The sequence below is a fragment of the Galeopterus variegatus genome, unplaced genomic scaffold, assembly GCF_000696425.1.
Source record: "Galeopterus variegatus unplaced genomic scaffold, G_variegatus-3.0.2 Scaffold3653, whole genome shotgun sequence".
NCBI classification, from domain to species: Eukaryota; Metazoa; Chordata; class Mammalia; order Dermoptera; family Cynocephalidae; genus Galeopterus; species Galeopterus variegatus.
The window spans coordinates 61,769-74,591 of record NW_007729764.1 but is presented as its reverse complement, the minus strand read 5'-3'; the positions used below and the strand labels follow the sequence as shown (position 1 = coordinate 74,591).

The following is a 12,823-nucleotide window of genomic DNA, read 5'->3' as shown; positions in this document are numbered from 1 at the left end:
CGATCCGTTGCCGGACACGGAAAAAGACAAAAAAGACAAAAAAAAAAAAAAGGAAGCATCAAATTACTTTAAACCAAAAACATATTCCTCATTCAGGTACTATGTTGTAATTTCCTTCTGTGAGCTGCTAATTAAAATATATAGAATTCTAATAGTATATGCCTCCAGCTTTATTTATTTACCTATTCATTTATTTATTTGCTCAGGATTGCTTTGGCTATATACAGGATCTTTTGTTGTTCCATATGAATGTTAGGATTGTTTTTCTATTTCTGTGAAGAACGTCATCGGTATTTTGAGAGGGGTTGCATTGATCACTTTGGGTAGTATGGACATTTTCACAATGCTGATTCTTCCAATTCAAGAACATGGAATGTCTTTCCACTTTTTTGTGTCTTCTTTAATTTATTTTAGTAGTGATTTATAGTTCTCCTTATAGAGATCTTTCACTTCCTTGGTGAAATTGATACCTAGGTATTTTATTTTCTTGGTGACTGTTGTAAATGGGCTTACTTTCTTGTTTTTTCCTGCTAGTTCATTATTGGAGAATAAAAATGCTATGGATATTGGGGTGTTGATTTTGTATTCTGAAACATTACTGAAATTGTTTATCAGCTCTAAGAATTTTTTGGTAAGAGTCTTTAGGTTTTTCTATATATAGGATCATGCCATCTGCAAACAGGGGGAGTTTGAATTCATCTTTTCCAATCTGGATGTCCATCATTTTTTTCTCTTGCCTGATAGCTCTGGTGAGTACTTCTAATACTATGTTAACTACAAAGCTATAGTAACCCAAACAGCATGGTACTGGCATAAAAATAGACACTCAGACCAATGGAACAGAATAGAGAACCCAGAAATCAACCCACAGACTTACAGCCAACTGATGTCTGACAAAGGTAACAAGAACATACATTGGAATACTACTCAGCTATAAAAACAAATGAAATACTGCCATTTGCAACAACATGGATGGACCTTGAGAGAATAATATTGAGTGAAAAGAGTCAGGCAGAGAAAAAGAAATACCACATGTTCTCACTTATTGGTGGGAGCTAAAAAAATAAACAAATTAATTTACCCACAAACACACACACACACAGAAAAACCGGGGGTGGGGTGGGGAAGAAGATATAACAACTATACTTTTTTTGAAGTTGTTACAACAAGCAAACGGAAAGCAACACTGAGGGTTGCGATCCATTGCCGGTCACGAAAAAAGACAAAAAGGAAAAAAAAAAAAAAAAGCTTAAAGCAAATTAGAGTATTCCTGACAGCTTCTAAATCCAAGCATAAAATGAAATTCAGTTTCTTCCAATAACTAGAAAAAGTGAGAATTAGGTGCTGTGAAGAGGAAAGTTTTGGGGAAGAACAAGCTGAAGACAGAGCAGGAGTGATAACAGCCTGCAGTACAGCCTCAGGCAATGCCCTCCACTTGGGAGACAGGAGCTGAGGTGGCACTGGGTTGGCAAAGCCACTTCAGAGTCCCACCTGGTTCTGCTGAACTCAGATATGAAATGTTCATAACAAGGTTACATTACTGCAGAGGGTTTGCGAATATCTCTAAAGGCATGTGAAGAATTTGTCCTTACTTATTAAAAGGCAAGTTAAAGTGTTTCTATGTCTCATTCCGATTACTCTGTGCTGCAGCCAACAAACCTGGTGACAGAAGACACCGCCACTAACTCAGAGAAGTATAGCCAGTCCTAAAAGGCAAGGTTTTACTGTGTTCCACTGTTGGGAAAGCACTAAAGCGGGAATTCTGGGACTTCGAAGATAAACAAAATAAGCCCCGACAGATCTTAGGATTTTTTTAATATAAATGTTAAGCCATTAGCTGAAATTCAAACTAGACTAACACAAATGCAAATAGCCATGGCAGGAGAAAGAAAGGAGTAATTATTCTGACTGGTCAAAGATTTGGGGGCTGAGTTATTATAAGCACATAGAAAACCCAGCAGTTACAAAAAATAAGATTCAGTTATTAAGTTAAGGCAAACAAGAAGTAATCAGTACACTCTCTGGTTCACTCATGAATATCATTTATACAGTAATAATAATGAAAAAAAGTGAATATTGATCTATCAAACATGGAATATAACTGCAAGTGGAGAGTGGGACGCAGAAGGGTGGATATGCGTGTGATGCACAGGAGGGGGTGGAAGAGTAAACCCTCATCCTCCAAGACAGGGGAGTCAACAGACAGTGCTTAATACTGAAAAATCATGAAATAGTAACACCGACATGTTACTTGTAGATCTGGACAGCACAACCAAGAGAGTCTGATAAAAGTCCTGAATGTGGTAACCTCAGGAGAAAACCATCTGCTATTTAAATTTGGAATATGTATTGCTTTGGTAAAAATAAACAAATGAATAGGGTCAGCCTGTGGCTCACTTGGGAAAGTGTGGTGCTGACAACACCAAGTCAAAGGTTAAGATCCCCTTACCAGTCATCCTTTAAAACAAATAAATAAATAAAATAAAAAATAAACAAATGATTATATGGGAAAAATAAGTGTCCCTCACCATACGCAAGTCAACCAGGTCCCTTCCCTCTGTTAGCAGCTTCTTGTATGCTCTGCATGTTTTAAAAAATTGATGGATAGATGGAAGAAATGAGGGAGGGAGAGAGGGAGGAATGGAAGAGAGGGAGGGAGGGAGGGAGGGAGGAAGGAAGGGATTTCCAATTACAGTGTGATATAATGCTTTCTTATACCTAGATTTTTTTATTTATACTTATCTAAAGAGCTCTTTTAGATTTACTTAGATATAGATTTTTATCATTTATCACTCTTGTGAATACTAGAAAAATATAAGTTAAATTGGTATAAAATATTAAATTTTCTTCAGAGTCCAATTCTTCTGAATCGCTTTTTGATTTTTTTAATGTCTATGTTTTTCAGGACAGTATTTTGCTCAGTAACATTACGACTTGGCAATTGACATTGCTTAAAAGAGTGCTCCACTATCAACTCTGAGGATCGCTTTTTGATTTTTTTAATGTCTATGTTTTTCAGGACAGTATTTTGCTCAGTAACATTATGACTTGGCAATTGACATTGCTTAAAAGAGTGCTCCACTATCAACTCTGAGATTTTCTTCCAAGACACTGACAACCATCTCCAAGTTTTAATGTTGTAGCTTTCCTGACATTACCAGAAGAAAGTTTGCAGACACCAACTAGACTCATATTCTTTCCTTAAATGGTCCTTAAATGGTTTATTGATGGGAACATCAAAGGGCTGCAGTTGTCCCATCATGGCAGACGGAAGAGCAATTCCTGACATTACCAGAAGAAAGTTTGCAGACACCAACTAGACTCATATTCTTTCCTTAAATAGTCCTTAAATGGTTTATTGATGGGAACATCAAAGGGCTGCAGTTGTCCCATCATGGCAGACGGAAGAGCAACCCAGGTGGTGCCCACGCAAGCGTTCATAACCACCTCACCGCTGCTGCCCACTGACAAACACTGGTGGGAGGCTACCCACTGAAAATACATGTAGATTTTAGAGATATTAAAATTTGAAAAGAAAAAAAATCTTTTTGGAATTAATGAAAAGTTTTTCATATAAATGAAAATATACACACTGTTATGAACCTGGCATTATCCATGTGACTACCCTGGAGACATTTTATATTGGTGCATAGAGAGCTACCCTGTTCTTTTGAATGATCACATGCTATTACTCCATTGGGCATATGAAGTCATTTCAATATTCTCCCAATTTTTCCACTTTGTGAAGCAAAATACAAATCATGAAAAGTGGGTCAAGAAACACCTATTTTCATAAGTTAGGTGCACCGTGCCCTAAGGCATCTGGTCCTACTGATATCTGTAATAGCAACTAAAATTTCAGTGCACACTGACCATGTGTCTGCCTTAGACCCTTGGCTAGACGGACATTTTACAGAAGTCAATACTGAAATACAGCAATCAGTCTTAAGTTAATTAAATCAAAAATTTATCCTCTGAAACTAATGATCAAGATGCCAACTGAGTGCTTTTTTTCCAAGCCAGCCTATCCACCAGGTAGATATGGAAACTGCCAAATTATTTCACTCCACTTGGCCTTTGGGGCACATTTGACCTCAGCTGGAAGCTATGACCTGAAGAAATAAACTCGCTTTATTCTCACAACCTGCAGTGTTCCACTCCATTTAATCATCTTAGAGTCTCTCTCTACCCAAGAGAGAAACAGTGCAGAATAAAGCACTGTCCTCCAAAGTCAATCATGTCTAGGATACTCCCACTTGATTTTCTAACGTACATGTCTCATCACTGAAACAACAAAACAACAACAAATATGGTCAAGGATTTTAGGTCCACATTAAGAATCCCTAGTAATACAATGCATAAAGTGTATTTTATAAGCCTGGGACCAATACTATAAACAAATAGCCAACTCTCCTTCGGCAGTCAAAAAAGAGTGAGACATTAAAAGCATAAAGCAAAGGACATAAACACTTTCCAGTAAATTTTCTTTTATTTAAATTTTTTTCATCAAAGTTCTAGTAATTTCTGTTGAAGTCAAAAAACATAAAAGAAGGAAGAGGGATAGAAGAAAGGTGGAAGAAGAGGAAAAGAAATAGAAGCATCAGTCCTATTCCAAAAGAAAAGCAACATTCAACACTGAGATGTTTTTTCCATGTGTTTGTATGGGTGGTGAGGGGTGTGAGCATGTGTATGTAGGATTAAATGAGAACATCATGACTTTAAATCACCAGTGGAGTCACTACCAACAGGTCTTCAGAAAAAGAATATAGCGAGATTAGTTTATAGTGAGATTAATTTATTGCATATTACTTATACCTAAAGCAAGATGAAATTTGTCCCAAACACCCTACCCTGTAGAGACTACAGCTTAAAGAAAGGACAGAATGGTCCCCAAAATAAGAAATGAAAATCCCCACATATCCTGTAATCATGAACAGGGAATCCTAATGCACAAGGCTCCTTGCTTTGTGCCTCAATTTACCCTATCCTCGAAAGCTGCAGCACATGTGTGATGTGTGCTGCTCTTATCTGTCCTGCACACAGCAGACAGCCAACAGGCAAGCAAGTGCGTGGCAGTAACAGTACCTGACGGGGTGGGAGAAATGAGAGCTCTCTGAGAGGGATCTCATCGCACAAAATCTGGGAGTTGCTGGATGTGCCTGGATAGGGGAGGTCACAGAGCTTTCAGCTGCTACAGCCACCATATGACCATGTGGAAAGACCTCACCAACATGGGGAGAAATGGCAGAGTAGAAGGATGTCTTCAATGACATGATGAATTGCTGAACAAAACAGGTCTGCCTGCCCCAGACTTCTAGCTAATTCAATAAATAAACTCCTTTACTGCTTAGCCACTTTTGGTCAGGTTTTTGATACTTGTAGCCTAATGCATTTGAACAGTGATGACGTTAGTCTGTGGCCTGGTTGGGAGTTCTGCATGTTGGTGTTTAAGCAGTGTTGTAAATGAGACCTTTCCTGCTTGCTTTCTAAACAGAATAAATTGCTACTGCCAGTGGGATCCTGAGAAGTGAATACTTTTGCAGGAAGAGCTCTCCAAGTTGTCCAACACCTCGTGTTCGTTGTTCCCTACTCAGTTGTCTCATGGCTTTTTGTATGGACCTGAACTACAGCACTCACCAGACTCAATTGCAATTACTGTGCACCTGATTGGAGCCCCCCAAGGAACCCATGTCTTTGCCCCAGAACCTAACATAGTGCCTGCAATGTAGTAGGTGCTCATAGATAGTAGGAGAATAAATAAATGTATTTTTAGGTCTTATTTTGTAAAAGTCGGGCCTTAGCTTATTCTCACAGTAAGAGGTAGAGAATAAGCAAGAAGTAAAAGTAGAAATTGTGTGCTAACAGCAAGTGTCAGTCAGAGGAATAGAGCTCAGCTGTGGAACCAACAGGAATTCTAAAAACATCTTAAAATTAAGTCAAAACCTTGAAATACAGGACAGCCCTTCATACAAGTGCCATCTGAAAGTTGTATCCCTCCTATCACTAGCAAACAGAAATTTCAGTTCACATTCCTAGCTGTTGGTCACATTTCGTGACTTGCATCTCCACCCAATGAGGTCAACAGGCTTGTGTGAACATAAAAGGATATATTAAGTTAGGGACAAACAGGTACGACAAATTGAGGAGAAAACCGCATCGTCTTATGAACTTTGTTCTGCCTCATTTACTCTGACACGTAGCAAAGTTTTATTTTAATTACTTACGATAATAAGTCACAGTATGCTAGTAAGTGACACTATGACTTCATTAAAAAAAGATAAAGTCTTAGTGACACTTTGGCAACCCATTATTAATTCTTTTGCAAAATAACTTTTTTGACAGAGTCAATGATTTGAGAAAGAATGAATAAGTTATAAGAATGGAAAATGAGATATTAAGGAAATGCTAAAGAACTCAACTTTTCACCTGAACTTTGGTTTGGAAGATCTTTTAGTTGGAGGTAATTTCTTGATTATTCCACGCTGACCACATTTTCATTAGTGTTATCGTGTGTAGACATCTTAGCAGTCAGTTATGGGGAAGCTCTAAGATTCATTCTAACTCTGTGCTCATGTGACATCTGTGAAATTATAGCCAGCAAATAAATCAGTAAGACATGTATCTTAAGCTTTTCTGAGACATTCTATACAAAATAAATGTACAAATAAACAATAAACAAAATTTTGTTAAAAGCAGAGCAAATTCCTAATTTGCTATGTGAGCTTGCAAAATTTAATTATACATTTTTATTTTGTTTCAAATTCTTCATGTTAAAAAAATTCAGACTTAGAGTTGAAATTCAGAGATCACTTTAGCAGTACGTACCAAAATTTTAATTTAATTTATCCACTGACACCATAACTAAGATATCTAAAGCAATAAAAGCACATATGGGCAGAGACATACAAGTATGTTCATGGCAACTTATCAAAAAAAAAATAGAAATAACCTAGAAAACCATTGAAAGAGGAACGGTCAAATAAATTTAGTTATGTACATACTACAGAGTCAACAGAGCTTTGAAAATAATACAGTAAATTGACATATTCTAATATGAAAAAATACTTAAAACATGCTTAAATGGAAAAATAAACAATATATACCTATGGTATGATTCAGTTTAAGGCAATAAAAGCACATATGGGCAGAGACATACAAGTATGTTCATGGCAACTTATCAAAAAAAATAGAAATAACCTAGAAAACCATTGAAAGAGGAACGGTCAAATAAATTTAGTTATGTCCATACTACAGAGTCAACAGAGCTTTGAAAATAATACAGTAAATTGACATATTCTCATATGAAAAAATACTTAAAACATGCTTAAATGGAAAAAAAAAACAATATATACCTATGGTATGATTCAGTTTAAGAAAAAAAAAATAGACAAAACCACAGGCTGAATTCAACTATACATAAAAATTCTGGAAGGATAGCCACAGATCTGACTGGGATGGGGCTTGAAAAAGTAATGATGAAATTTCATTTTTTGCCTGGTAGACTACTTTATTATCTAAATTTTGCCACAGTGATATATTCACGCATTTTTTTAACCTTTAAGAATCAAAAAATCAAAGAAAAAACAGAGACATCTCTCTGAAGAGAAGCATTAAAAAGCCTCACGAACTTTGTGCAATATGTGAAGGCTCACAAAACTGCCACTTCTTCTCCAGTGATACTCAGGAAATACTGCCCTTGGAATCCAGTCTCTTTATAAGAGTATCATATTTCAGAATTTATGTGGGAAATTATGTGGCACAGTGAAATGCAAAGGATTTCATCCACCCCAAAAGGAAATCTGGCAGATTATAGTTTCCTTGAACATTAACAGGTGAATTTGTTCTGCTAACATCCAGCTAATAAATAATTTCCGATGTAAATGAGAGATTAGCACACATCCTCTGAGAAGCCCTGTTAGAACAGTGCCTTGTAATTCAGCTGAGAAGCTGGCTGGATTTTAAAAACTGAACTGACATCAGAGTAACCAAACTGGAGTCCATCAAACCAAGCACCCTGAAATAATAATAATTATTAATTTAATTTGTTAATCTTAGTGCTTTCAAATATGTACTTCATAATCTTGATTACATTTAAAAACATTAAATGTTGGCAACGTTAAATCTCTTAAAATAGTATTCTGGAAGGAAGAAAAGTAATAAAACATAATATGTCCTTAATAAAATAAGAAACCAAACTATAAAGACTATATTTCAAAAACATTTTTTAAACTCAGTTGAAATCAGGTCAGTGATGGAAGCCTTCCACACACCCTCCAGTTGAGCCTGGCTTGCACTGGGATTCTCCCAGAGTTGGGTCCCTTATAGCCAACAGCCTCAAGGTAAAGAAACATAAAATGCCCATTTTTCATGTCCTTCCTCTATTGATGAGAAGCTCCTACCCCTGGTGCCTTAATGTTCTTTAAAAGTACTTCCTGGAGAGGGCTACAGTGACCAATTTGGTCTCAATTTGCCTGGGACTTGTCTGGTTGGCCACTGAAAATCCCGTATCTGAGCAACTCCCTGAATCCTGGGCAACTCAGGATGGTTACTTCCTCCCCGGGCCACACAACTATTAAAGGAAAAAAATGTTCAGCCTGTCAATCACCTCCCCATGGGCAGAAAAGCATGCAATTATGCTAAAAAGTCTCCTTGTCATATAAGTTGAAAACATCGGCTGAAAGTCAGAGTTGAGTATCCTGATTGGAAAACAGGAAAATCTCAAAAACATGCTGTGCAAAAGAAACCAGAGTACATAGTGTACAGAAGTCTTTAAACTGGCAAAACTAACCTATACTGATAGAAATCTGAGCAGTGGTTGCCTGGGCCGGTGGGAGTCAGAGGAGATGGACTTACAGAAAGGAAGAAGGGAACTTTCTGGAGTAAGGGAAATGCTCTGTGTATTTATTGGGGTAGTGATTACATGATACATTTGTTAAACTCACCAACTGCAGACTTAAAATGTATGCATTTATTATGTGTAAACGTCACGTGGAAAGAGTTGATTTTTAAAAAAGAGGAGCGAGATCCTCCACCACAAAAGATTTCAGACAGATTGGAATTTTAGCGATGCCACTGGTGGGATTCCTGAGCTAGACAGAAGCTTGAAGCAGGTCAAAGAATTACAGTCACTTTTGACTCTATTTAGAGGATTCTAAAGGTGCAGCACATTCCCCCACTTCCTTATCTAAAACAAATTCAAAATTCATTCAGAATGTGAGCAGTCCTTCATCACAGGAAATTGTACAGATTCCTTCTCTGGAAATATCTAAAGAAAAGCATAGCTAATATTCCTCCATTTCATGTTGTTTTGTTATTGTTATAACTATGAACTCATCGAAAGACTAGAAGACCAGAGGCACAATAGAAAGGGAGGTGGTATAGATTTCAGTGTCTTTGATACACGCAACAGAGCAGCCCAACATAAATAGCTTCTAGTACAAAGATAATCCCCGCTGTGGGAACCTAATCTAATAAAAGTGTGCAAAATGGCTTTTGTTCAGGGGGTGGTCTTTGTTCTGATCTTGATGCCCTATTCACGTACTTCAAGGAAACATCTGAGAGTTGGCTAGATACTAGAAAATACGCATAGAGGCACAGACTTCCAAGATGGAAGGATGGAAGAATGCAGGAGGGGACCAGATGACTCAAACACATCATTCAATGCATCAAGTACTCTTCCATAGGGAAACAGTCCTTGACTATTTGATTTTTAGAGTGTTAGCTTGCCCTGATCCTAGGAAACCACCACTTTCAGTTCCCTGCCTCTTCTGTGATTCTAACACTGCCGAGAGGATTAGTATACACTGCAAATAGTTGGCATCTGAGGCTGGAAATGATGGAATTGACTTTGTTGCTAAGCAGCCCTGAGATAGGAGTGTAGCACCCAGGGGAGAGGAGGTGCTGCCTACTGATGGTGACTGTGGGAGGGGAAAGCAGCCCAATCTTTAAACAACCCATGGGAACCTTCTACGAACTTACACTGAACATTCCTCAAGTGAAAAGCCAGCAGTCTCCCACTTGATGCATACTTGGCACAGGATGAGGCTCATGAGCCTTCGAGTGTGTGCATGCGTATACATTTCTACATGCCAAATGTCTGCTGGTTGCTGTCAGGCACCAATAAAGCCAAATACCTTCCTGGAATTATTTCCCAGTTGGGAAATGGAAAGTTATCAGGTTGGCTCTTCCATCTGATGGTATGTAATGAAGTCTAGCACAGAGCTGAGATCCTGGCCCAGCAAAACAGTGGAGCCAGTTCTATATATTCCGAGAGCCGAGCTGACACGCAGGGGCCCCAATGCAGCACCATCTGCCCAGGCCAGACCCCTCAGGCAAGCCGCCTGTCACTGATGACTACCTCTAGCAGCCATTTCACTCACGTTTCCTACCAAATAGTCAAGTCCCCTCTGCCTAATAATGAGCAGTGGATAGGTGCCGGGTGTTATGGTCCGGGCCATTCAGATGCCAAACACTGAAAATAAATCCTCCCCCAGTAACTTGGACCTAGTGCTCAGGAAAAATAACGGCACCACAGAGATATCGTTGAGCTTGCATGAAAGGAGTAAGAGGATTAGAATTAGTAAATGACGTTATGAGAAAAATAGCACATTCACTGATCCAAAGTACATAAGAAAATTAAGATAGAAAAATACAAAATCAGGACGAAGGGGTGAGACGGGGAAATGCTAAAGCAGTGTTAATCTAAGCACAGCTGAAACTAGGCCAAAATGAACCCTGGAGTCATATCTTTATGTTCTATTAATCTGTTCTCCAGCAGATATGCTGAAGTGGATGTGCTGGTTTCAACTTTACTGAATGATTCTATCTTAAAAGGAAAAATCACATAGCACCATTAGTTGATAAGAAAATCAATTCTAAATTTCAAAAAATCTTAATTTTGAATCTAAAACAACAATATGACAAACTGAGAGGGAGTCATTCAGAACACCATCTCAGGACCAGCTCTGTGTGAAGCACCTGTGAATTTCATCAGGCAGCATCAGAGGGTTCTGAAACACGAAAGCTCTGCATGGTACTTGCCCGGGCACTCAGCACTGGCAGCTCAGACCAGGCACCTGACAATCGCTGAGCTCTCATGCATGGGTTGGATATCAAGAGTCACGTCTCCGCACGCACATCACAAAGGCAACGCAAACCATTTGACAGTGCTAGCATAGCAGCCCTGACTAAATAACGGTGCACTGTACTCAAAGCCCAGCCTTCCTGAATACACATTTTCATCTTTTTTAGTATAAAGAACTGGGATAGTAAACTCCTCATTAGTGAAATTCCCAGCCTCTGAAGTCAACATTACTAATGTCTTATACCATTGTTTTATACCATTCTTCTTGGATACTAATTTAGAAACAAAACTTAAGAAAAACTTGCCCTTTATTGAGTACCTACTAAGTGCCAGCACTTTTTCCTTATTACCTTATTTAGTCTTCACAATAACCTTTAAAGCAGATAGTATTAGTTCTGGTCAAGATGGTAGAATAGACAGTCCCTAGCGTCACTCTCTCCCACAAATCAACCAATTTACAACTATAAAAATGTGATGTCAGCCAAGCCGGAGCTGCTGGAGCTCAGGGGAAGAGGAGGAGAGACCTACAGAGTGCATGAAGGCAGGAGAAACCATGATGAGAGAATGAAAAAACTGCTTGGAGTGTTTCGGGCCGTGGCTGCTTTAAGGCTAGTGCTACTGAGTGCATGGAGCAGGAGCCAGCAGAAGCCACAGCTGTGCCCTTCAGATGGAGTTACTTGGAGGCAGCAGGGAAGAAGAGGACCTTGGTGGCCCCCAGGGCAGCAAGACCACAAATAGGGTTCCCATGGATACACACAGGAGCGAGGAGCCAGAACAGCTGAAAAAAGGGAGCCATTCAGAGGTCAGTGAGTCAATGCAAGGGACCAGTGCAGGGCCCATCCCATGGGAAGTGTTTGGAGCACAGGTGGTGGGGGAGACGGGCCCACCGGGAGAATACTGGGACACAGCAAGGACAGCTGATCCGCCCCTCAGTCAGCACAGGTACACTCAGAGGAGACTGGTTGGGAATGCAGAATTGTATGGGGTGCAGTTTGATGAAAAAACTCAGGCCCAGATCAGAGTTTCTATACAACCCAGGTGCTCGGAGTCTCTGGAGAGCCAGAAGTACCTATAAGGTCAACCATTAAATCCTGAGCTGCACAAAAAGCCTTCCCTAGGGAAATAGCAGCAAAGTAGCAATTTACCTCAACCACAGAGCTCAAGTACTGGTTCCTACAGGAAGTTCTCCTGTGTTAGAAGTAAGCAAAGGACAAAATATTAGTTCCAGCCCAGGCACAACACCATATGCCTCGGGGCCTGCCAGCAGACATGAGGCATGGAGCCAGGGAGAGGACCCCACTCCCACAACCAGGCATACCATGCCAGCGCCTCAGGGCTCACCCTGGTACCCAAGGCGTGGATCTGAGGACCAGACACACCCCACAACCAGGCTCATCGCCAGCACCAAGGAGCATGCCAAAAACATCACCTTCACATGGGCGGCCCACCACAACCACCACAATAACCATGGCTGCTGCAAAAGTGGCTAGACGCCACAACCACCACACAGATGGCCCACCAGCCACTGGAGTGCATTCACACAAGGAGAGTCACCAGCAGAGATAAAGAAAAGAAGAGGATGTCTCTCTCCACCAAGCCCATTACAGAGTGACAGAAGAAGCATCTGCTCTACAATAATATTGGGGGACCTGATCATGCCTCTCAGCATTGGACAGACAATTTAGGCAACAAATCAACAGAGTAACCATTATTCTTTCAGAAGGAGAGAAGAAATCTAGG

General features: G+C 39.6%; 2 protein-coding genes across 3 annotated transcripts in view; both read right to left on the bottom strand.

The window, feature by feature from the left end:
- The window catches only part of LOC103601250 (alpha-(1,3)-fucosyltransferase 10-like), a 30,327-nt gene extending 23,772 nt beyond the window's left edge, over positions 1-6,555 (bottom strand). Inside the window, exon 1 of one of the 2 annotated variants that reach the window (XM_008585633.1) lies at positions 6,420-6,555. The gene's annotated coding sequence lies outside the window, so the exon portion shown is untranslated. The remainder of the gene's footprint in view (positions 1-6,419) is intronic. The other variant, XM_008585634.1, reaches the window with a different exon arrangement.
- The window catches only part of LOC103601251 (alpha-(1,3)-fucosyltransferase 10-like), a 45,281-nt gene continuing 39,004 nt past the window's right edge, over positions 6,547-12,823 (bottom strand). The window contains exon 3 of the mRNA XM_008585635.1: positions 6,547-6,580. Coding sequence (XP_008583857.1) covers positions 6,570-6,580 — 11 coding nt within the window. The 3' untranslated portion in view covers positions 6,547-6,569. The remainder of the gene's footprint in view (positions 6,581-12,823) is intronic.